General features: G+C 42.1%; 1 protein-coding gene across 5 annotated transcripts in view; it reads right to left on the minus strand.

Moving 5' to 3' along the window:
* REPS2 (RALBP1 associated Eps domain containing 2) overlaps positions 1-26958 on the minus strand; it is a 240008-nt gene that overhangs the window by 38669 nt on the left and 174381 nt on the right. For all 5 annotated transcript variants that reach the window (XM_022562671.3, XM_022562667.3, XM_022562669.3 and 2 more), the window contains 2 exons: positions 1370-1453; positions 175-320 (listed from right to left, as the gene is read on the minus strand). In XM_022562671.3, coding sequence (XP_022418379.1) covers positions 175-320; positions 1370-1453 — 230 coding nt within the window. The remainder of the gene's footprint in view (positions 1-174; positions 321-1369; positions 1454-26958) is intronic.

The raw sequence follows: 26958 nt of genomic DNA on the forward strand, positions 1-26958 counted from the left end.
CTATGTGACCGGGAGACTGTAATCCCATCATAGAAATGAGTAAGGTAAGACTATAACCATTAAAATCACACCTGTCCATGGTGATGAGAGTAAACGTAAGTTTACATTTACATATGTATATGCAGATTTAAAATAAACTTTCCGACCTTTCGCGCATTTATCCGTTCTACTTACTTTTGCACTGTTGGATGGGGTTTCACGGTTGCTACAGAAGCTGGCCCGCCTACAGCCGTAGTAGGCTCTTGACTTTCTGTAGCTTGATTTTCAGGTCGGAATTTTCTACGGATGGGCTTTGATGGGGGCTGAGAATACGGTATATCCTGTGGATTTAAAAAAAAAAACCAAAAAGTTAAACAAATGCCACCCATCACGTCAATGCCCCATGTTACTCTCGGCCTATCCCCAAGGTCAGTCGTGTGCTCTATTCAAACTCCACACCTCAGGACAAGTGGCTGATTCGTGGCTTGGCAAGACCTGGAGAGACCCGGGCATCAGATTCCAGGGGCCTTTCCTTCTTTCTTTTTCTTTTTTTTCATGCTTGCAGCCTATTACCTCTTTTGTCACCTGGAAGGACACAGGACTCAGATGCCCTCTCTCCCTCCCCTCTTTTCTTTTTTAAATGCTGTGTGCATCTCACACCACAGGGCCTTTCCTTACTGAAGACAAAATTCACTCTTGCCTCACTTTGGGGCTTTTGGGAATATGTTCTGAATCTGTTCTAAGTTTTAAAGTTTGTAGAGGTCTTTGTCATATGCTCATCATTCTCCGACCCCCAGCTCCTACATCAAGCCAAGCTGACGAGCCACTGTGTCTTCTGGAAGGAGAGAGCTGGCCTGCTTCCTTGGAGGATCTGCCTCACCTGTGCTCCCGAGCCCAGGCCCACGTGCTCTGTGATGGGAGGAGGGCCTGAGGAAATGGGCAAGGAGAAAGGAGGGGGAGAAGACGAATGGGAGAGCACGGTGAGTGAGCGAGCAAATGGCCCAGGACTTGCTGACATGGGTGGGCAAGGGGAGACCGGAGCAAAAAGACTAGGAAGGGGAGACCACCCCAGCCCCCAGCGTGCTCCTCGAGGCTTAGCAGGATGCAGGGCTCCCTACTGCACCTCTTGGTCTTGCCAAAAGCAAGGCCACCATATTTAGCTGGGAGGTTGAAGAGGGAAGTACAAACTGTCAGAAACATCAAGGTGGAGCCCAGGAATCATCAGGACGCTAATCTTCACAAAGAACCCAGATTCTAGGAAATGTGGACCATAGACATTCATGTCAGGGCATGAAAACTTTACAACGGTATGTCTGCTAACAGCGGCAAGCAGCCCAGGGGAGGGAGGGGTCACAAGACCATCACAGTAACATCCTCACGCTGGCCTTACCTTCTTTGCTGGACTACTTTCCGCAGCTTGGGAGGGGGCTCTGTTCAGCTGGGGGTGTAACTCGGCCTCAGACGCTTGTTCAGACTGTAGCAAAAGATCACAGAAAGGAAAAAAATGTAAAAACATAACCACCTAAACATGTAATGAAGAGAGCTTAGGAAAAGAGTTACTAAGGAGAAAGAGCCAAGGATGGTCGGGGTTGCCAATCCTCGAGAAAAGCTTCTGTAGACCCTGCTGTTCCCTCCCATCCCTCCTCCCAGCATTGTTCAATCTTAGGGAAAGAAGTCACAGGAACGTCTTCTATAACTGGACGTATGTATTGCTAAAAACTAATGCTTCGAAAGCACAAACTAAAAATAACAAAGCGTATCAGAAAAATAGGGTGGGGAAAGAAGTTAAAATTTCAACCCGATCACTAACAAAAACAATAATTATAATGAAAAGCACTGAAAGTTTTTTAAATATTAAATTTCTGATAAAACACTCTAGTAGATATGACTCTTTACCTTAAAAAAAGGTGAGGGGTAAGCATGATGGAAAGGGTAAACAGAGGGATTCTGGCTGCTGAGTGGTATGGAGTCCGTGAATGAAAGCACAAAGACGGGGGAGGAATGGCCCCAAAGGCCCGCAAGACAGCGGGGCCACACAGCCCGGCGAAGAGCCCAGGGAGCGCGGGTGCCCCTGCTCAGCTTCCTATCTCCCGGGCTTGCTACATTCAGCGCTGCTGGAGTCCTTGGCTTTCAGCCACTATTAGCCAGTGATGCAAAATGTTAATAACATGTGAACCAACGTGACTTCCACATTATCAGTCCTCTACTGACCCACAAGCTAATCTGCATCACAGAAACACACACTGCAGCATACAACCTATGGGTCTGAGGGCACCTACCTCGTCGCTAAGCAGCCCTCTTCAAACCCTTGCGGGGCCAGGCTTCTTCCTTATTCTGACCCTACTCCTCCCCAACCACCGCCCCACCCAGCACGTTCCAGCTGCCTCTAGTCTTCAGAGACCAGCAGCCCAGCTCAGCACCCTCAGCTGTGTTTGTAAAGGTCCTGTCCCTGGCATCTGATGAGTCGCAGTCTCCTACTTGGAATCATTCTCTCTTCCTGTTCTGGCCCCTCTTGTCCCTCACGTGAGCGGTTTCTCAAGGTCCTGTTTTCGGCTCTCCTGCTCCATGTTTCCCTCCCTGTCCACTCTTCCCCACAGTAAGCCCGTCTGCTCCTACACTTCCACTGCCCGCGCTGGAATCCTTGGTGCCCAAGCAACTCCCCGCCTCTTTGAAACCCACGCTGCAGGCACTCAACATGCGTGATCTCTAGTTCCAAGTTTTTCTTATAGCCTTCTCCTTTCCATTAAGGGTAACTGTATTATTATTGTTGTTGTTGTTTTTATTAATAGATGTGTACTATGAACCACCGAACACTTGCTATGTGTCAACATGTTGCTCTAGATGTTTTGCATGGATTACTGCATTTCATCATCACAGTCTTAGGAAGTCGGGAAGAAACTAAGGACCCAGAAGGTAAGGGACTCACCCAATATCACACAAATAGCAGAGTCCAAACCCAGGCCTCAGGTTCCAAAGCTGGGCTGTGACCACTATGCCCTACCGCCTCCAGCACTCTTGGGCCTGAGTGTTATTCACTCAAGAAGTACCTATCCAACAGCCACGACAGGCAGCCCCTGTAGTAGCACCGGTGTTCAAGGATGAACAAGCTCTGGACCTTGCAGTCTAGCGGGAAAGGCAGAGAATGAGCAGGCAAACAGGCTTCAGGAGAATAAGGACTACAGCGAGGGTGTCCGGGGACTACAACAGCAGCCGGCCTTGTGGGTCACCAACACTCAGGCAAAGGTGACATCCCGGCTGCAAGCTGGGTGCAGAGGGGCACTGCACAGGGGTGGCGAGAAAGGAGGATTGAGGGGCCTCCCAGGCTCTGACACCCAGGAGGGCAGGCTGGGGTACCACGAGAGCACGGAGGTCAATCTCCGCAACAGGAACCGAGGGAGAAGCAGGTGGGAAGGGGAGCCTGCTTTGGGACACACTGAGTTTGAAGTACCCGGAAGCATCCAAGTGAAGTCGGTCAAGAGCCATTCACGGTCAGGCTCCCCCACCTTCTCGGGGGTTCGGACAGATGGCATCACACTCCAAGATGCACTAGTCCAATGTCAGCTTTCTGAATGGCTGAGCAAGGACCTGACGGGCACCTAGTGCAGGGCTGCCCGTGACCTCTGCTGAAGAACAGGACCTGGGCCTGAGGCCCACACTCGCCTTCCACTGCCAATCCACGGCCTGCCCTGCTACGGCCCACCCGCTCTCCACAGGGACCACAGGTTTGCGCCCACATGGCCCAGCGGCCAGGCAGAGAGGAGAGAAGTGACGGACCAGTCACCCCACCTTTCAGTTGGTCAGTTCCCCTCCGTATCATCAGGCAGGTGGAGAGAGGTGTCCGTCCTAACGCTCCCTTTCCTGGGGAGATGAGTGAAGTCTCCTTCTTGTGGAAATATTGAGGGAAATGATAAATTTCATCCTCTTTTCAACAAAAATGAGGATTCTGAGCACAGCAAAAGCAGTAGAGTGTCTGTATCACTGACTTCCTTTTCTTGTAAACATCTCTAAATCACCAACAACAATGGGGTGGGGCTTGGGAAGGATGAGGAGCAGTTGTGAGGCCTGAAAACTGTTTTCCATTTTAAAATTTACCTTCCTGGGCTTCCCTGGTGGCGCAGTGGTTAAGAATCCGCCTGCCAATGCAGGAGACACGGGTTCGAGCCCTGGTCCGGGAAGATCCCACATGCCGCAGAGCAACTAAGCCCGTGCACCACAACTACTGAGCCTGTGCTCTAGAGCCCGTGAGCCACAACTACTGAAGCCTGCATGCCACAACTACTGAAGCCCACATGCCTAGAGCCCGTGCTCCGCAACATGAGAAGCCACTGCAATGAGAAGGCTGCGCACCTCAACGAAGAGTAGCCCCCGCTCACCGCAACTAGAGAAAAGCCCGCGCGCAGCAACGGACACCCAACACAGCCAAAAATAAATAAATAAATATATTAAAAAAATAAAATTTACCTTCCTGAAATTGTATTCAAGGGCCTGGGTTTTCTAGCTCTATGACTAATAACAAACAACTCTGCAGTGTTAAGTCAGGCTGATCTAACCATCAGTCTCCTTAAGAGGAAACTCAAGACCTCCCCACCACTTTCTATTGGTCCAGGATCCATTCTAAATGGGTCCACCTATTAACATTCAAAAGAGCAAATCTCAGGAGGGGCCTAGAACACAAGAATCAGGAAGGACCTGGAAAGGCAGAGCCTCACCCCAGCCAGAACTTATCCCAGGGAAAGAGATGGAAAAAGAAAACTAGCTTTGTGCTTAAAAAAAAAAAGAAATTAAAAAAACCTGAAGATGAGACTTAGACACGCAAAAGCCCCTCTTCCCAATAAACTATTCCACTTCCCTTCATGAACAGTGTGAAGCTCACATAAGACTTAGCAGCTGGCAAGCAGGTCAAAGTGGGAGATTCCGTTGCTATTTCTTCAGACTTTTCTAAGTTAACAATTCTGGGAGAATGAAAACCCATGAAAACAGGGGGACCTCGGTGGCTCCCTTTCTTCTCTGTGTATTAGAGAAATGGGGGAACAACTCTGCTATCAATATGGACAATACGTCCTTGTCCAAAAGTTCTTGTTGTCTGAAGCGAAATCCAATGCCTGAACTTTATGAAAGAAATAAATATGTGGATTACAATTATACTGGAATATCAGTCCTTCCCTCATGGCTCCATGTGTAACAACACATACCTAGCTGGGACGTGACAAGCCAGGAAAAGGCACTTTTAGCCAAGAGCTCATTGAAACTTGAGCTAAGGTCCCTTTTAAAAATATAACTGTCATTTTAATACTCTCCTATCCAGAAATGAGAAACATATTTTCATTCTAAGTTTGCAATGAAAAACCTGGACAGGTCGCATGGACTTGGAAGGTGCTGCCACTCAGGATGCTGAGAACTGCTGTGCGGTTTTGATGGAACAACATGGGCTCTGCTCAGTTGGCTCCCCAGAAAGGGACACAGGCCCAGGGAGGATAAGCATTTGGATTCTCCACCAGAAGAAGGGATCATTCAGTTATTCAATTATACAGATAATTATATTATACATCTGATGTGTCACTTTCCAAGAATCCTCAGCTCAGGTTCTGCTTCTAGGCAACTGGACCTGAGACACCAGATAATGTGCTCCCAGAAGAGGGGAGTTAAAGCACTCTAGTATGTTTCTCCTTGGGCTGTCTCTTGAATCACTTGTTCTGGGGGAAGCCAGCTGCCATGTCCTGAAGCCACTCAGACAGCCTTGTGGAGAGGCCTACATAAGAAGGAACTGAGGCCTCCTACCAACAGCCACGTGAATGCACCGTCTTAGAAGTGGATCCTTCAGCCCCCATCCAGCCTTCAGATGACACCAGTCCCAGTTGATGTCTTGACTGTGGCCTAATGAGAGACCCTGAGCCAGAACCACCCAGATTAGTTGCTCCTGAATCTCTAACTCACAGAAGCTATGAGATAATAAACGTTCATAGTTTTAGGCCTCTTAAAAAATACACTCTAGTAAGTCTGGAACTTGGGGTCTAGTAGGGTGGAATAAGTGTGAACAGTGGAGAACAATGGGAGAGCTGAAGTTGGAGAAGGGCAGTGGATTGGACCACACATGGTCTTACAGATTGTCATCCTGGACTATTTATCAGCCACTCAGTACCATTCCCCACATCTATGCTCTTCCCTACACTGCAGTGGGTCAGAAGCTGGGAACTACATTTATAGAATCTCCTTTCAACACAGTTCCTTACTGCCACTGAGAGTCACTCACATGAAACCAAGGAGGTGAGAGAAAACAAGCCATATTACTGCTCCTCTGGCAGCGGCGGGCAGAAAAGCATGGGCTTCAGCAGTCAGAAGATCTTGCTGTGGCCTTGGGCATTTCCTTGCAAATCATGACTTCCATGCTGCAGGCATCCTGAGCATCTCCAGCTGCTTCCTTCAGTTCTTGGAATATCTGCATTTCCAGTAAGTTGTGGTAAAGCTGATAGCGGCAGCCTTCACTCACCTCTGCTCCTCTAGCACATCTAATTCTTTCTGTAAGCACCTAATTCCGTGAATGAAATCTCTTCCAGTGTGAAACACCTAGAGCAGTTTCTGTTTGCCTGACTACACCTTGGTTGGTACAAGGATTTGGAGCTTATCCTAAGGGCCAAAGGGGCCAATGCAGGATTTCAGGTAGGGAAGTGAGCTGACTAGATTTGTGTTTTAGAAGGGTCATTCTGGACCCAGTGAGTAAAACAAATTGGAAGCGACCCATACTGGGGGAAGGGAACTCAATTAGAAGGCTAAAGAAGAAAACAAGACAAGAGACGATGGTCATTCAAACCAGTCTGGTGAGAGTTAGGTTAGGCAGATTTGAGAACTCTTTAGACTGGAAACTGGATACCTCCTTGGAGATTGGTGGAGTGCGGGAAGTGAAAGAACAGTGATACACGGAGTCCTGGCTTCCATCTTGGACAATGGGCAAATGGCTGAGACAGGAAACAGTTTACAGCAAGAGCAAAGAAACATGGCAGCACAGTAGCTGAAGAAATAAGCAGACTCATCACAAACCAGTGCTAGAACAACCCACCCAATAAGAGTTCCAAGGGAACACCAGTTCCACGAATTTCTTAGAGGAGGGACTGGCAAACATTTTCTGGAAAGAGCCAGATAGTAAATACTTTGAGTTGTCCCGGTCATTCAGTCTCTGGGTCTCCAGGTCTCTGCTGCCAACCTGCAACTCTGCTGCTGAGTGCAAAACCAGGTGCAGACAATACAAGGAACGGGCGTGGCTACATCCCAATAAACTATTTACAGAAACAGGTGGCAGGATAGATTCGGTGTGTGGGTGATAGTTTGCCAGTCCCTGACCTGGAGGGGAGAAGATTCTACACATAAGCTTAGGAAACACTGCAGAGTCTCTCCCTCTTAGAAATCCAGAGAGCGTACAGCACGCCACACACCCTGAACTTCTGTGAGGTAAAGGAAGCCACTGCCCTTGTTTAACCCAGCAGTTCACAAACGTATTTGGCTTCGACTCCTCATTCTCAGGTAATTCACATTACCATCCAGCAAAACTAATGTTCTGTGGAACACACTTGGGGAAACACTGACCTACAGACTGGGTTCTAGAGGAATAAAGGAAAACCATTCCATTTGATTTGAATGGCAAACTCCATTCAAGTCAAATGTACATCCCTCTGCCTCTAGCCTTGGCCAAGCGTGTGAGGCAGGGTGAGGACGTGTTGTTGCTGGGCAAGAAGGGCTCCCTCCCTGCCTCTCTGCTTTCCTGCAGTAGCAGCTCTCGCTGCTGCTGCCAACTACTTCTCTGCAGGAATTTATTTACTGCACTCCTCTAAAACCTCCTGGACACAAACACAATAAAAATCATTCCTTATGGTAGTTAAAACACATGAACAGAACACTGATAACTTATGCATTTTTTTCTGAAGTACCTTAAAAACAACACGTCTCAGGTTCCAGTTCCACCCAGGCAGGTGAGCTCACAAAGGCCCTGCGGCTCCCATCTGAGCCCAGGTGCTCATCACACCCCCCCCCAACCTGGGCCACTGCAGAAACTTCAGTGGGTCTTTCTCCAGCCTTCGGTTTTTCCCCTGGTCTAATCCACCCTGCATAACACTGAGGAACTCATCTTGTAAAGCGCCTTCTCATCAAAACACTTTTTCTCAAGGCCCCTCGATGGGTCCCTAAGGCCTGTGGCACACAACACAACCGCTCAGCCAGTTAAATATCTTCCATCGGGCTTCCCTGGTGGCGCAGTGGTTAAAAATCCACCTGTCAATGCAGGGGACATGCGTTCAAGCCCTGGTCCGGGAAGATCCCACATGCCGCGCAGCAACTAAGCCCGTGCGCCACAACTACTGAGCCTGCGCTCTAGGGCCTGCGAGCCCCAACTACTGAGCCCGCGTGTGACAACTACTGAAGCCCACGCGCCTAGAGCCCGTGCTCCGCAACAAAGAGAAGCCACTGCAATGAGAAGCCCGTGCACCGCAACGAAGACCGAACACAGCCAAAAGTAAATAAATAAATCAATTAAATAAAATAAAGAAATAGGAAAAAAAAATTTTTAAAAAGATCTTCCATCATTTGGCTCCAATTTACCTCTGCATCATAACTGCATTAGTTTGCCAATCGGGAACGCACTCCAGGCACATAAGTATTACCTGAATCTTCAAACACACCACAAGTTTCTTCTCAACTCAATTCTATTTATTCTAGAACTTCTAGCCCAGTGGTTCCCAAATATAGCTACATAAGAGAATTATCTGGGGAATTTTTATAAATTACAGACTTTTAGATACTACCCCAGACTTCTCTAATTAGAATCTCCTAGGGCTGGAACATTAGAACTTCTATTTTAACAAGCTCCCTGAGTGATTTTTATGTAGCCAGTCCAGACCAGCTAGGGACCACTGATGGCCCAAACTCTTCATTTAAGAAATGAGAAAACCAAGTCTCCAAGGTCCTGGTCTGGAAAAGGCCACAGGTGCTCCAGCAAAAACTAACCAGGCTTCTTAATTGTTTTCTTCTCCATTTACCATGGAGGCAATAGGTGGTATATGCAATATGGTTTCATAAATAAATAAATACATATTTGAAGCTGTGCAAAATTTTTACCAGTAAGACTTTTATTTAAAAGTCGAGGGACTTCCCTGGCAGTCCAGTGGTTGGGACTTCGCCTTGCAATGCAGGGGGTGTGGGTTCAATCCCTGGTTGGGGAAGCTGGGATCCCACATGCCTCACGGCCAAAAGAACAAAACATAAAACAGAAGCAATATTGTAACAAATCCAATAAAGACTTTAAAAATGGTCAACATTGGGCTTCCCTGGTGGTGCAGTGGTTAGGAATCCACCTGCCAATGCACGGGACACAGGTTTGAGCCCTGGTCCAGGAAGATCCCACAGGCCGCAGAGCAACTAAGCCCGTGCGCCACAACTACTGAGCCCGCACGCGCCACAACTACTGAAGCCCACGTGCCTAGAGCCCGTGCTCCTCCACAAGAGAAGCCACCACAGTGAGAAGCCCGCACACTGCAACGAAAGCAGCCCCCACTTGCCGCAACTAGAGAAGGCCGGCGCACAGCAATGAAGACCCAATGCAGCCAAAAGTAAATAAATTAATTAATTTTTTAAAAAAATGGTCAACATCAAAAAAAACTTTAAAAAAAAGAAACATGAATGTGTTTTTAAAAAATAAATACAAGTCGAATTTGCAACAAGCAAAGAATCACATATTCATGCTACCGACAGATTAGAAAAAGAAACTTAAGCTTCATTTACCTCCCAAGAATCCAGGCAGATCCCAAGACAGAATCACAAAGGTCAAGGCTAATTTCTAGGCAGATGAGCAGATAATCCTGCTACTGCATCTAGGGGATCTCCAGCATCTTAGTGGTAGTCTCAGTGTCATTTGGTGCTTGACTTTAACCTGACCCCAATCTCTGCTGGTTAAGGACACACCAGAAAGCCCTGTGGTCAAACCCAGGCATAGAAGATGCAGAACCAACAGCCAGCAGCACAGTGGCCACAACAAACCCCATCATTCGACAGTCAGTCCCAGAGAGAAAATCCAGAGAACTGAGTTCTCTGTAAGAACAATAACCAAAATCCATGAGCCAAGTCACTTATGAGAGACAGGAATGGAGCTGAAGCATAAGCACCTGGAGGGCAGGAGCTGGGTCTTGTTCCACTCTTGCTTTCCCAGTGCCGAAGCTAAAGACCAGCAAACAGCAGGTCCTCTGATCAATGTATGCAGTGAACTAGTAATGAATCCAACACTGTTTCATATTCCAGTGGACAAGTCAAAAACTTCATCCCATGGCAACTGGGGCCACAGAGCACAGCAGGTACAGGGCACAGGCTTTGGAGTCAAGTGCAGGCTTGGCACTGGCTTGGGCATGGGCTTAACCTCTCCGAGCCACCGTTTCATCATCTCCAAAAGGGGGTAGTCCATCTAACTCCTAGCATTGTGAAGATTAAGTGACACATCTGTCTAGGGCGCTAAGCACAATAACCCAGTAGCTATTCACTAATGGCAGCTACTATCATAATCGGGAGTAAAAGTACAATTGGTTTCCCAGGCACAGGATCTATTTCTGTAAGTAGAAGCTAACTCAACATGAGGGACTTTTCCCCTCTTGCCAAAAGATGAAAACCTTGACTGGGAGAGTGCTGACTCTGGCTTAGATAATAAGCAGATCCCATAGAGCAGGCTGCCCACAATCCAAATTTGTGCCACTGGATATTACTGCTACCAATACTGGAGGGAAGACATTTTTACAAATAAAAGCAGATTTCGTGGCTGCCTCAGTACAAACATCTCAGGCAGCTTGCACTGAGTATCTCTGGTGGCCCTTACAGCAGGACAGTCCAACATCAGGGACACTCGGGGGAACACTGACAGAGGAGCTCAGGGACAATTTTAACGGAAGTGGATAATCAGCAACTATAATGGACAACTAGCCCCTGGATATGAAAGTCACAAAGCATAATCACTCAGGGATTTCTGGAACCTACTGGATTATGGACAACATCCACGAAACAGACTTCCTGTTACAACTAGAGGACTATGGGCACTGCATTTTGGTCTAAAAGAAAAATATTTGACCATAACTAGATTTTGGTTCTCTTCTAGTAATAGAACCAAGTCTGAGCCCCACCCTCTATTCAACCCATATGTAAAGCCGTATTATAACACAGCCCAAAGAGTCAACAACACAGGCCTCACAGAGAAGGTGATATACGGCAAGATTCTCCTGAGACCCATTTTCCCCACTGTAGGGTTGAAGAAAGATGCTATATGAACGCCCCTTGCCACACCAAACAGACTCTTACTAAAACAGGTACCCACCACCATCAAAATTCAAAGGCATCTGGTTACGAGGCCTTTAAAAATCTTTTGCTGGTCCCTCACACCTGACATACACAGACTGGCAACAATACAATATAAAAATTTCAAAGCGCCTCAAAGTCCTAGCTTCACTCGATGTTTTACCACACTTATAATTTTGAATTCCTTTCCCATTCCCATTGCTCTGTATTAGTGATGGAGTGTTTCAATAACATTTCTTCTAACTGCTGATAGCTCATACTTAGACTGTGATAAATGTCCCCTTTTGGGATGACACGGCCCTTCCTGCATGAGCCAGGTCCATCAGAGAAAAGTGGCTTTAGAAGAAACTCAATTAGAAATAGCTGGCTAGAGAGAGAGCTGTAAAAAGTATGTAAGAGTTAGGAACCAGTCATAAAATAAATTCAGTATTGATGAGGATGTGGAAGTGAAATGAGAACACTGTTGATGGAGTACAAATCAGTACACTTTATAAAACCATTTGGCAGCATCCACTAAAGCTGAACATATGCTTACCATATAACCCAGAAATTCCACTCCTAGGGATAGACCCAAGAGAAATGAAAACATACATCCACTCAGAAACTCGTACATGAATATGCATAGCAGCATTATTTATAACTGCCAAAATTTGAAAACTACCCAAATATCCATCAACAGTAGAAAACAGTGATATAGAACGTCCCTGGTGGCTCAGTGGTTAAGAATCCACCTGCCAATGCAGGGGACACAGGTTCGAGCCCTGGTCCGGGAAGATCCCACAGGCCCTGGAGCAACTAAGCCCGTGCGCCACAACTACTAAGCCTGCACGCACCACAACTACTGAAGCCCACACACCTTGAGCCCATGGCTCCACAACAACAAAAGTCACCACAATGAGAAGCCCACGCACCTCAATGAAGAGAAGCCCCTGCTTGCCACAACTAGAGAAAGCCTGGCACAGCAACAAAGACCCGACACAGCCAAAAAAAAAAAAGAAAGAAAGAAAACAGTGACATATTTGCATACACAACAGAATACTATACAGCAATGATCTACAACCGCATACAACAATCTGGATGGATCACACAAACAGCGTGTAAGCAAAAGAGGCCAGACACAAGAGTATATACTACATGGTTCCACTTATATAAGGCAGGAAACAAGTAAAACTCACCTATGCTGCTCCGAGTCAGAATAGTGGGAACCCTAAGAATAACGGATAGGAACTGAAAAATAGCATAAGAGGGGCTTTCTAGGCACCAGTAATATTCTGCTTCTTGATTTGAGTGCCAATAACACACGTGTGTTGAGCTTGTGATAATTCACTGAGTTGAACACTCAATATGTACTCTTCAATACGCATATTATACTTGAATAAAAAGTTAAAAAATAAATCCAGTAAAGCCAATTTCCTGTAATGTCCTTAAAGTGCCACCTAGTGGCACAAGTTAAATGTAAACAAGAAGGAAGATTCATTTCAAGTTGACTTGAAAAACATGGCCCCATTTCTATCAGCACAGTTTGGGACTGGGCTGGAACAGTGCCCTAGATTTAAAAACAAACGAAAAAAAACCCCACAAAACAACAAAAAACCTTTCCCCTGGCACAGAGAACACTGACACAAAGATTCAGTGGCAAAATACAGCTGTCTACCACAGGGCACACTGGTACCAATGAGCCAATGATGATGCACATCCCTTCCCAACTGCACCTGCGATCAACCATGTGGGAATATTTACAACCAGAGGTTGGCAACAGCTACAAATAGGGGCTTTTTCTTTTCTCAGAGAGAAGATTTACCAGCACACAAGTAAGGGATACCTACAGAACTTGCTGAGCAGAGCAGGGTATTCAGGAGGGAGACGGGAAGAAACAACTCCTTTATCGTGTTTTCCCAGGACAAGCTTCTTTCCCTCTTCCTCACCTCAAAGGCAAGGCCTTAGTTGGTTTCTTCTAGTTATGCTTCAGAAACACAGAGTTGAGAAGGACCACCCACAGCAAGCCTTGGAAGCTGCCAGGTGAATAAATGATATTTGCTCGAGGTTTTACTAGTAAAGTTGGAAAGACAGAGCATCTTGATCAGAAAAAGGTCCTCAAGGCAAAGCCGCAAACTATAGACACAGGCATTGCAATCCTTGTGTTAGGAGATGGTGGGTTAAAAGGCTGATGGGGGAACTGTCTTTCTGTTGATTCTTTTCCTTTTCATTTCCACTATTTACAGAAACAGGTGACATGTGGATTTGGCCTATAGATTGTAGTTTGTTGACCCCTGATGTAGGCAGAAGGCCAGCCGTGAAAGGTCACAGAAGGGAAAGAAGGTGGTTCAAACACAAGTAGTTTAGTAAGCCAGCCCGGCACTCATTCTGGGCTCGTGATCATGAAGTTCTGGCTGTCCTGAGTCTGTTCTTCTGTTTACCAACTAGACTCCACCTCTGCTTCGCTGGGCCTGTACTGATAATTATAATAGCTCATTGTTGGTGAGAGCCAACCATGTGCCAGGCACCATCCTAAGTGCTTTACAGATATTAACCCGCTTAATTATCACAACCCTACGAGAGTAGACACTACAACTACCCTCATTCACAGATGATGAAATTGAGACGCGGAGAGGCTAAGTAAATGTGTCCAAAGACACACAGCCAGTAAGAGGCAGAGAGAGGATTTGTACCCCAAGCCCACGTTCTTAACTACTCTGTCAGGCTGCCTCCCTGGGCCCACCCTCTGGGCATCCTCCACCATCCTCTCCTAGTGACACCACAGCACAGGGGGGCACCCTCCCATCCCATCTTGCTTCTCCCCTGACACTTAGGGGTGCTTCCTGCTTTTTATCACTGTGTGGGGGTGTCAGAGAAGAGAAATAAGGATTCCTTTGTTCAGGAACCTAGAAACCAGCCGTAGTTGACTCCCAGGGGAAACACCGGGCTATCTTGTTAGTTATAGGAAACATGGTGTCCAGCTATCGCCTACAATCCTTGAGCACAGAGCATGAGAAAATGGGTTTAGATGAGACACATGGAAAATGACACAGTTACATACATACACCATGAGAGACTACAGGATGGAAGGTGTTAGGCGTGGCCGCTTTCAGAGGGTGGGGAAGGGGAAAGGAGCTGGAGGAGAAGGAGCACATCACAACCCTTGTGATCCCACAGCTGTCAGCAAAGTGTGGGCCTCTCGTAAGCACATTTCATTAACACCTGATGAATTGATTAGATGAACTTACGGCATCTTTCAGAGGAGTGATGCTAGCACAGTAAGCTTTACACAATAACATTACAAGCAAAATGTCATAAGGAGGGGAAACCGAGGAAAGAAAACAAGTTACCAGTGGTAGGATAAAGCTAATTTATTAAGAGGCTTCAGAACATAAAATGTATTGGTGATAATGTGTCAACTCTGTTGTTAAGGAAAAAGAGGTGGGCTTCCCTGGTGGCGCAGTGGTTAAGAATCCGCCTGCCAATGCAGGGGACAAGGGTTCGTGCCGTGGCCCAGGAAGATCCCACATGCTGCAGAGCAACAAAGCCCGTGCGCCACAACTGCTGAGCCTGCGCTCTAGAGCCCACAAGCCACAACTACTGAGCCCACGTGCTGCAACTACTGAAGCCCACGCATGCATAAATAAATAAATAAGAAAGAGGTTAAGAAAATAACTGTGAGACGTGGTTGCATAGCAGAGCATGGTGGGTGGAGCCGGCACTCTGAGCCTAGATAGTCAGGGTCAGAATCACAGCTTTAACGTGCTGTGGGTGACTCCGGGCAAATTTCTAGTTCTCTGTGCCTCAGTTTGCTTATCTGCAAAGTGACGATAGCAACAGAACCTACTGCACATGGTTGCTAGGATTAAATAAGTTAATATTTATAAAGGACTTAGAAGAGCATCTGACACATAAACACTATACTTAAGTACATGATAAATTTATAAAATAAATAATCGCAAAGCCTCAATGGTTTGTATACTTCTAAAATCAATTCTGAAATGCATAAATAATAATTATTTATGATGTAAAACTTCTGCCTTTTTTTCCCTTTTTGAAAGCAGGATATGGATTACACTTGGCCTTCGGCTACACCAAATATGGCCCAGTGACCAAACTGTGCAACCCATTTTGGCAAAGCTGAACGTTAAGTCTTCCCTGGGGAAGGCACTTTAAACAATAAACGTTTTAGCTTAATATTAGGAAATATCGATACTTCATATTTAGAAAATGGGCACAGAGACTGAAAATCCTTATTAACTTGCGCTCAGCATACCTATAGTTAATTTTTATGATGTGCGATGAATGATTTCTCTCTCTCTCTCTCAAGGTTTATCATTAAATTTCTAGCACCAGCCCAGAAACCTTTCCCAGCTCTCCTGTTCTACAAAAGCTGGTTCTGTCACTTACTAACGAAGAGGTCCCAAGTAGTTCACTTCTGCTTTCTGAACTTCAACTTCCTGTTCTGTAAAATGCTATGCAATGACAAAGGAGAGCATGAGCACAGAAGTGATAAAATTCGAAAGACTAAGACACACTCAGCAGCAAGACAAAGATCCCTGTGGGGCCAAATCACAAAGTGGCAGGCATATGCATAAAATAGATAACTAATAAGCACCTGTTGTATAAAAACAATAAAATCCAAAACAGCCCAAAAAACCCCAGGTGGTAGGCCAGGCTGAGGGTTCAGCAGCAGGTGGAGGCAGCTGAGAGCTCATACCCAGCAGAATAACAGGGATTTAAATGCCCCACATGAGGCAGGGTTCCCGCACCAAGCTCATTCCCTAAAGCCAGAGGCTAAGGTGACACCTCACTACCTACAAACCTGCAAAGCCACGAAGAAGCCTGTGAAGGTGCTCGGGGCTGCCTCCTAATGAAAAGAAGCAGAAACAGATACAACACTTTAGCCTGGTCTTGGGCTCAGCCACCATCTGGTGACATCTGCATGATCACTTACATCTGTACCAGACGGAAGTGCTGAACCTCAAGGAGAAGAATTGGCCCCAGACTAGAGGCCCATGGGCGCAGGGTGGTGGGGTATGGTTGGCAGGCACACCACTGAACTGCTAGGAAGAGAGGAGCTCGGAGAACTGAGAATGAAATTGAAACTCCGATACCAAATAAGACTGCTAAGCAAATTTCCAAAAAGCATGGAAGGAAAAAAGCCAGCAGTAAGAACAGCCTCCCAAAAATAAGATGAATTCACTCCTGACTAAAATGAAGACAGAACAAGTTGAAAATAACTTTAAAATAATTTTGTTTAGAACCCACGAAGTTAAAAGTAGGGAATGCATCCTGAAAAAGAACAGAGAACTATGAAACAGAAATTGGGAAAAGTGAAACAAGAACAGATTAACATAAAAAAGAATGGACTATAAAACCTGGAATCATAAACAGTTATAAATTTGGAAGTCAAAGATTTCATCCACAGCCAACCCAGAGAGATCATGACATAAAAAGATGAAAGTACCACTACTAGAAATAAAAGATGTGTTACCAGATATAGAAGCATAGCTAATGAGTTTGAGAAGAAAATAGAAGAAATAAGTAGAGAATCAAAACCTGCAGAGATATGACTAAGAGTCTTCTAAAATTAGAGACATGATTTTCCAGATGGAAAGTGCATACCAATCATCATCTAGAATAAATAAATTTAAATCTATGCCTAGACACATCACAGTGAAATTGCAACAGAACATCGAAAATAAAGTTTTAAAAGCCACCACAGAGAAAAGATAGTAACTCCAAAGGAACCCAAAATAGATTCACAGAATACTCAGCAGCAACAAAAATAAATGCCAGAAGAGAAGGAGGTAATACATTCAAAATGCTGAGGGAAAATAACCTTCAACCTAGAATTCTATTCATACATGCAGCAAAATTACCACTTAAGAGAAAGGGCAATAAGTTTACCATCCAGAGAACATGGATGAAAAAAACTACTAGGTTATGTATTTCAGTAAAAGGTTTATGTGAACCTCACAATTGCTGGAGTTATCCTAGCTATACGATTATGCAATATTATATGCCTCATCACAAGTTCTGAGAGCATGGTCTCTTAAAAGTAGCTTCCAAAGGTCATTTTATTCTGATAGAGCTTTGACTTTTTTTTATTCTAGTTGTCATAACAGACAGCATTTTTTCCCTTTCTCCCAATCTTTAATTGAAAGAGGAAATCTTTAAAAGAAAAACTGCCTAATTTCCCCACCAAAACAGCTATTTAAACTTCTACCAGTTACTGCAGTCCACTTCCAAATGCTCAACAGTAGATACGTGACATTTATGATTGAAACGTATAGAGACCTTCAAGGATACCCAAATTCACAAATCTACCTCTCACAAAAAGTCTCCCCAAAATAGAGAATGTACTTATATAAACAATTTATCATAAGATGAGATAGCTAAATTATAGATGAATTACTTAAGCGACCCCTTTAGACCCCTAAAAAGAGTTAGTGGAAATTCACTGAGGAGTTAACTTCAAAGTTCAAAGGCCCAATGAGGAGCGAACACTGGCCAGCAACAAAGGAAAAGGAATTTAAACTCTGACCACAGCAAAGGCGGGCCGATCAGTGTGTTCTATGGACCTTCAAGATCACTCTCAGAGAGCAGAATATCTTACTATCAAAGTTCTACTGAATACTTTTATGTGGTACAATCAGTAAACATTTCTGTATTTGGATCTTTTCTACTATTTTCCCTGTAAACATTCTAATGGATGTCTAATACTCTATTGGGTGGATATACATACAATACTCTTAACCAGAGCCTTCTTCTTGGGCATTTGTGCTGTCTGTATTGTTTTAATTTTTATCAATAATACTAAAATAAATGTCATCATAGAACTTTTCCTTTCTTTTGAACAAGCTCTTGGGGGAAATTCTAATGGCATTTGTTGATAGCTGGCAAACTTTGAGTGCTCCTTTTAAAAGGAGGGGATTTATACTTAATCTTTCCTCCTCTATTCCAATGCCAGTATTTCATCACTCTCTCTTCTCCTTGAACTTCTCACTACGGCCATTTCCTATGCCTTTTGAATTTCTCATTCAGTGCCAGCTGTATGAAAATAGTACTTTTCAAATTCCTTTAATAAATCCTTATAAAAGGACTTGGAGAGCTCTCAAAATTCTATCAACAAAGATTGGTCTAAACCACAACTGTTTCTTCATGCTACACCAACCTGGAAATATGATTAGCTTTTTGAGTAAACTATGAAACAATTCTAGAGCTAGATACCATAGAGTAAAATGTACTGCCAAAATCAATGTATGAAAAAAGGTCTTACACAAAGCAGAATAATCTACTTGAATCTTCAGCCTTGATAAATTCAAAACAATGTTATCTACAGTGAGAGATAAATTTATCAGAACCTAATTTTAATTTAAAATACAGCCTTTTATTTTAACTAGAGGACAACACAAGAGGAGTTGTGTCAGTCAAGTTACAGGTTTGTCAATTTTGTTGATCATCTAAGAAACCCAACTTTCGGTGTCAATGATTTCCCTGTTGTTTTCCGATTCTCTATTTATCTCCACTCTATTATTTCCTTCCTTCTGCTAGCTTCGGGTTTAGCTAGCTCCTCCTCTTTTTTTTTAATTGAAGTATACTTGATTTACAATATTATATTAGTTTGAGGTGTACAACACAGTGATTCAGCATTTTTACAGACTATACTCCATTTAAAGTTATTATAAAATAATGGCTATAATTCCCTGTGCCGTACCCTAACCCTAACCCTTGTTGTTAACCTATTTTATACATAGTAGTTTGTACCTATTAATGCCATATGCCTATCTTGCCCCTCCCCACTGGTATCCACTAGCTTGTTTTCTTTAACTGTGAGTCTATTTCTATTTTACTATATACATTTGTTTACCTTTCAGATTCCACACGTAAGTGATAACACACAGTATTTGTCTTTGCCTGCCTGACTTATTTCACTAAGCATAATATTCTCTAAGTCCATCCATATTGCTATAAATGGCAGAATTTCATTCCTTTTTATGGATGAGTAATATTCCATTTTATATATATACACCACTTCTTTATCCATTCATTGTTGATGGATACTTAGGTTGCTTTCACACCTTGGAAATTATAAATAATGCTGCTATGAACACTGGGTGTATGTATCTTTCCAAATTAGTGTTCTCATTTTTTTTTTGGATGTATACCCAGGAGTGGAATTGCTGGATCATAAGGTAGTTCTATTTTTAGTTGCTTGAGGAACCTCCATACTGTTTTTCACAGTACCTGCACCAATTTGCATGCCCACTGACAATGTACAAGAGTACCCTTTTCTCCACATCCTAGCCAACATTTGTTATTTGTGGTCATTTTGATGACAGCCATTCTGACAGGTGTGAAGTGATGTCTCATCAAGGTTTCGATTTGCATTTCTCTAATAATTAGCAACACTGACCATCTCTTCATGTGCCTGTTGGCCACCTGCAGGTCTTCTTTGGAAAAACATCTATTCAAGTCTTCTATCCATTTTTTTAGCCAGGCTGCTTTTTTAAAAATATTGAGTTGTGTGAGCTGTTTATTTATCTTGGATATTAGTCCCTTGTTGGTCATATCATTTGTAAAGTATTTTCTCCCATTCATTAGGTTGTCTTTTTGTTTTGCGGATGATTTCCTTCGCTGTGCAAAAGCTTTTAACTTTAATTAGGTCCCGTTTGTTTATTTTTGCTTTTATTTCTTTTGTCTTAGACAGATCCAAAAATGTATTGCTTCTACTTTTGTCAAAGTGTTCTAGTTTTATGCTTTCAGGTCCTGCAGTTAGGTCTTTAATCCATTTTAAGTTTATTTTTGTACATAGTGTGAGAAAACGTTCTAATTTCATTCTTTTACATGTAACTGTCCAGTTCTCCCAACACCACTTACTGAAGAGACTGTCTTTTCTCCATTGTATATTCTTGCCTCCTTTGATGTAAACTAATTGGCCATGAGTGCATGGGTTTATTTCTGGGTTCTCTGTTCTGTTCCACTGATCTATGTGTCTGTGTACCAGTACCATGCTGTCCTGCTTACTGTAGCTCTGCAGTATAGTCTAAAGTTAGGGAGAGTGATACCTCCAGCTTCGTTCTCTTTTTCTCAAAATTGCTTCAGCAATTTGAGGTCTTTTGTGGTTCCATATGAATTTTAGGATTCTTTGTTCTACTGTGGAAAATGTCATGGCTATTTTAATAGGAATTGCATTAAATCTGTAGATTGGGGCTTCCCAGCGCAGTGGATAAGAATCCTCCTGCCAATTCAGGGGACACGGGTTCCAGCCCTGGTCCAGGAAGATCCCACATGCTGCTGAGCAACTAAGCCCGTGTGCCACAACTACTGAGCCTGTGCTCTAGAGCCCGCGAGCCACAACTACTGAGCCCACGTGCCACAACTATTGAAGCCTGTGCGCCTACAGCCTGTACTCTGCAACAAGAGAAGCCACTGTAATGAGAAGCCCACACACCGCAACAAAGAGTAGCCCCCACTTGCCCCAACTAGAGAAAGCCCGCGCACAGCAACGAAGACCCAATGCAGCCAAAAATAAATACATAAAATAAAAATTTTTTAAAAATCTGTAGATTGCTTTGGGTGGTATAGACATTTTAACAATATTAATTCTAACAATACAAGAATATAGGATATCTTTCCATTTCTTTGTATCATCTTCAATTTCCTTCATCAATGTTTTATAGTTTTCAGAGTATAGGTCTTTCACTTTCTAGGTTAAATTGATTCCTAGGTATTTTGTTCTTTTTGGGGCAACTGCTTTTTCGTTGTTTTTTGGTGTTTTTTTTTTCTTTGCTCTTGCTTTCCGATAGTTCATTATTAGTGTATAGAAAATCAACAGATTTCTGTATATTAATCTTGTATCCTGCAACTTTACTGAATTCATTAATTAGTTCCAATAGTTTTGAGGTGGAGACTTTAGGGTTTTCTATGTACAGTATCATGTCATCTTCAAATAGTGAGTTTTACTTCTTCCCTTCCAATTTGGATGCTTTTTATTGATATTTCTTTTTCTTCTCTGATTGTTGCTGTCAGAACTTCCAATACATTGTTAAATAGAAGTGGTGGAGAGTGGGCATCCTTGTCTTGTTCCTTATCTTAGAGGAAATGCTTTCAGATTTTCACCACTGAGTATGATGTTAGTTGTGGGATTGTCATAAAGAGCCTTTATTATGTTGAGATATGTTCCCTCTATACCAACTATGATGACAGTTTTTTTTATCATGAACGGATGTTGAATTCTGTCAAAGGTTTTTTATGCATCTATCGAGATGATTACATGATAGTGATCCTTCCTTTTATTAAGATGGTGTGTATTACACTGATTTGTCAATACTGAACCATCCTTGCATCCCTGGAAAAAATACCAGTTGATCATGGTGTATGATCCTTTTTATGTATTGTTGGATTGAGTTTGCTAATATTTTGTTGAGAATTTTTGCATCTATATTTATCAAAGATGTTGGTCTGTAATTTTCTTTTTTTGTAGTGGCTTTGTCTGGTTTTGGTATCAGGGTCACGGTGGCCTCATAGAATGAATTTGGGAGTGTTGTTCTGTCCTCTTAAATTTTTTGGAATAGTTTGAGGATAGGTAGTAGCTCTTCTTATGTTTGGGAGAATTCTCCTTTGAAGACATCTGGTCCTGGGCTTTTGTTTGCTGGGAGCTTTTTTTTATTACAAATTCAATTTCACTACTAGCAATAGGTCTGTTCAAATTGTCTGTCTCTTCCTGATTCATTTTTGGCAAGTTTTACGTTTCTAGAACTTTGTTAATTTCTTCTAGGTTGTCCAATTTGTTGGCATATAACCGTCTATAGTATTCTCTTATGATTTTTTGTATTTCTGTAGTATTGGTTGTTATTTCTCCTCTTTCATCTCTTATGTTGTTCATTTGGGTCCTCTCTCTTTCCTTCCTGATGAGCCTGGCTAAAGGCTTATCAATTTTGTTTATCATTTCAAAAAAACAGGTCTTGGTTTCATCTTTTCTTTTTTTTTTTTTTTGGTCTATTTATTTCCTCTCTGATAATTATTATTTCCTTCCTTCTGCTCATTTTGGGCTTTGTTTGTTCTTCTTTTTCTAATTCCTTTAGAACGCTTAGGTTAAGTTGTTTGAGATTTTTCTTGTTTCTTGAGGAAGGCATGTATCCCTATAACATCCCTTCTAGAACTACTTTTGCTGCATCCCACAGATTGTAGAAAGCCGTGCTTCTATTTTCATTTGTCTCGTGGTATTTTCTCATTTCCTCTTTGATTTCCTCATTGTCCCATTGGTTTTTTAGGAGTGTGTTGTTTACTCTCCATGTGTTTGTGCTTTTCCTGTTTTTTCTGTAATTGATTTCTAGTTTCATACCACTGTGGTTGGAAAAAATGCTTGATATAATTTCTATCCTCTTAAATTTGTTGAAACTTCCTTTGTGCCCTAGCTTGTGATCTATCCTGGAGAACATTCCATGTGCACTTGAAAAGAATGTGTATTCTGGTCTTTTCAGATGCAATGTCCTTACTATTAAGTCCAACTGCTCTATTATGTCACTTAAGACCACTGTTGCCTTAATGATTTTCCATCTGATCTGTCCATTGATATATGGGGGGTGTTAAGGTCTCATACTATTATTGTATTATTGTCAGTTTCTCTCTTTATGTCTGTTAATATTTCCTTTATATATTTAGGTGCTCCTGTATTGGGTACATATATATTAACAAGTATAATATCCCCCTCTTGTATTGATCCCTTTGTCATATAAAATGCCCTTCTCTGTCTTTTTTTATAGCCTTTGTTTTAAAGTCTACTTTGTCTGATATGAGTGTTGCTACCCCTGCTTTCTTGTCATTTTCATTTGCATGAAATATCTTTTTCCATCCCCTCATTTTCAGTTGGTGTGTGTCTTTGGCTCTACAGTGCGTATCTTGTAGACAGCATGTATGTACATGGGTCTTGTTTCTATATCCAATCAGGTACACTATGTCTTTTGATTGGAGCATTTCGTCCATTCACGTTTAAGGTAATGATTCACATGTATATTCTTATTGTTATTTTGTTAATTGTTTGGTGTTTTTTTAGGTCTTTCTTGCTCCTTTCTTCTTTTGTTCTCTTGTGATTTGATGACTATATTTAGTGTTATATTTGGATTCCTTTTTATTTTATGTGTGTACATCTATTATAGATTTGTGGTTACCATGAAGTTTTTATATAGCAATATATAAAATATGCTATAAATATCATATAATATATGATTGTTTTAAGTTGCCCATCTCTTAATTTCAAATGCATTTTAACAACTCTGCATTTGTACATCTAGTTGTTTTGTGTATCCCTTAAGGCCACTTGGTTTTTTAAGAGTATGTCATCTAATTTCCACATATTACTGAATCTTCCAGTTTTACTTCTGGTACTGATTTCTACTTTCATTCCACTGTGGTCAGAGAAGATACTTTGTATGACTTCAGTCTTTTTAAATGTACTGAGATTTGTTTTGTGGCCTAACACATTTTCTATCCTGGAGAATGTTCCATGTGCACCTGAGAAAAAATGTATAGGCTGCTGTTGTTGAGTAGAGTGTTCTATAGATGTCTATTAGGTATCTATTTCCTTATTGGTCTTCTGTCTAGTTGTCAATCCATTAATGAAAGTGATATATTAAAGTCTCTATTATTGTAGAACTGGCTATTATTCCCTTCAGTTCTGTTGGTTTTGCTTCACATATTTTGGGGCTCTGTTGTTAGGTGCGTATATGTTTATAATTTTTATCACATTAATGGATTGACTCACTTATCAACACATAATGTCATTCTAAGTCTCCTGTAACAATTTTTGTCTTTAAGTTTATTTTGGTCTGATATTAGTATAGCCACCCCAGCTCTCTTTTGGTTACTATTTGCATGTAATATCTTTTTCCATCCTTCCACTTTCAATCTATTTGTATCACTGGATCTAAAGTGAAGTCTATTGTAGACAGCACATATTTGGATAGTTTTTAATGCATTCTGTCTGTCCCTGCCTTTTTTTAATATATATATTTTCTTTTAATGTATTTTTATTGAATTTGTTACAATATTGCTTCTGTTTTTTATGTTTTGGTTTTGGGCCATGAGGCATGTGGGATCTTAGCTCCCTGACCAGGGATCGAACCCACACCCCCTGCAGTGGAAGGTGAAGTCTTAACCACTGGACCGCCAGGGAAGTCCTGTCTCTGCCTTTTAATTGGAGATTTTAATCCATATAATTTAAAGAAATTACTAATAAGGAAAGATTTACTTTTGCCATTTGCTGTTTGTTTTCCAGGTCTTACACCTCTTTTCTTCTCAATTCCTCCATCACTATCCTCTTTTGTGATTAAATGATTTTTTTTTTTAGTGTAACATTTTTATTACCTTCTCATTTTTTCCATATTTTTTTTAGTTTTTTCCTTAGTAGTTACCCTAGGAATTAGTTAATATCTTAACTTTATAACAAGTTTGAATTAATACCAACTTCATATCAATAGTATAGAAACCTCTGCTCCTACACAGCCCTGCTGCCTCCTTATATTACTATTGTCACAAATTACATCTCTATGCATGTGTGCCCATTAACACAGATTTTAAATTATTGTTTTAAGCATTTCCCTTTTAAATCATATAGAAAAACAAAGGAGTTACAAACTAACAATGCAACCCTACTGGCTTTTATACTTACCTATGTAGCTACCTTTACCTTTCTTCATTTCTTTTTAGAGTCTCAAGGCACTGTCTAATATCCTTTCATTTCAGCCTGGAGGACATCCTTTAGCATTTCTTACAGGGCAAGTCTACTAATGACAAATTCCTTGAGGTTTTGCTTATCTGGGAATGTTTCAGTCTCCAGTGACACTGTCTGTGGGGGAGTAAAGTGCCTCCCCAGGTGATCTGCTGCCATCAGTCACAGTTGAGAGACTAGATTCCCCCTTTGGTCTCTGCTGAAGCCATGTTTGCTGACTAGGAAAGCACCACTCTGGGCTGTCTACTGCTACCACATGAGGAGCAAAATACCAGCCTCTCCAGTAGGTCTCTGCTGACATCAGAGGGGGGAGCATCCATGGTGTTTGGCTGGGGTACAGCAAGTATTGTTAAAAAGGTCTATATCCAGCTTAGCTACCTCCTTCCCAGTGCTTTGGCTGGGGAGTGTATGTTTTTGTTTGCATCTGTCAGTGGTTCTGGGTTGCAGGCTCCTCCAGTGCCCAGTCCAGGATATATGAAAGATTTGTTAAAACTCAGGGGACTCACTACTATGCTATTCCTCAACTCCTGAGGCCCTAGTCAGCCTGCTTTCCTCTTTACATCTTTTGAAATCCTCTTTCTGCCATATTATGCCTAGAGTTTTTAGTTGTACTTAGCAGTGGGAGAGCAGGGAGAAATTAGTCTAAGCCATCTTGTCCTCAATTGTGTTTTGTGATGTTTCATCTATACTTGCAACAAAATTTTTCTTGGACCGAGGAATACAACACATAATCAGAAACTTTAAGCACTAAAAGGATCTATCTAGTCTAATCTTCTCATTTTCTAGAAGAGACAGTAGGTCCGTCAGATGAATTTGCTTACTTCCCATAAAGCCATAGAGCTTCATAATAGTAAGGCTAAGAATAAGACCACAGACAGACACATTTGTATAATGCTGTACAGCTTTCATTACGTTCTTTCATCATCGCAGATGAAGATAAATCCTGGACCTAGATCTTCTTTCCTTAATCACTGAAACACTCACTAACATACTGTGATTTTCAGCTAATCTTCAGCATGCACCGTAGGACAGAAGAGAGTAACACTTTGGAAGAAAATGAAGATGGCATCTTAGGTGATATATGTTTGTAAATTCTCTTCAAAATAATTACTGAGTTTCTAATACATAAATACATAGAAGACTACCTCTTGACATATACTAAATTTATATTTTGATGAGCGAAAATCAGGATGCCGTATATACCTTGGAAAGCTTACAAATATGCTTCATCTACATAACCAATGTATTAAGGTGATTTAGTAACTAATGTACATTACATGACATCATCTGAGCACATTATAGCAAAAGATCTCATGATATGTGATATACGCCCAAAGGGTTCTAACTTAATAAAGAAAAAAGCCACAAAGTTTTAGAAGCAGTAACATTTCTATGTTGTTTACATTTCAAGAATGTTTCTTGCTGTTTTCTTATAGATATTTGAAAATTGCCAGTGAGATAATACTTCATTTTACTCTCCTGAAAATGGATTTAGTATGCATTTAAAATGGATTCAGTATGCATGCTATACTTTAATCAAATTTACATTTTAAAAACATATTACATAACCCTGTAAGAGACTTACATAATCACTAGTAATGCCAAAAAAGAGAGAGAGCTCTAAAACTCTTAATGTCTCCCAGGAGAATTTACTATTTTGTATCATCAACTATATTAACTTAAGGAAAACAGTCTTGAAATGAAAAGATACTCATTTACAAGGACAATGTATTTTTTTTTTTTTAAAAAAGCATGGAGTATCAAATATTTCAGAACTTCAGGGCCTACAAACTGCCATTTGAGTTTAAGTGAGCCTCAGTCTTCCCTTGCAAATTAAATGAAGAGAGTATTTTATATCAACTTGTATCTAAGAAATCTGGCTTTGAAGTAAAGCGGCATGCCCAGCATATTCCTACTGGATTCAGTATAGCCTTAGAGACCTGATCCTA

The sequence above is a fragment of the Delphinapterus leucas genome, chromosome X, assembly GCF_059928025.1.
Source record: "Delphinapterus leucas isolate spDelLeu-1000000601 "Yukka" chromosome X, BTC_Dleu_Yukka2, whole genome shotgun sequence".
In the NCBI taxonomy this organism is placed as follows: domain Eukaryota; kingdom Metazoa; phylum Chordata; class Mammalia; order Artiodactyla; family Monodontidae; genus Delphinapterus; species Delphinapterus leucas.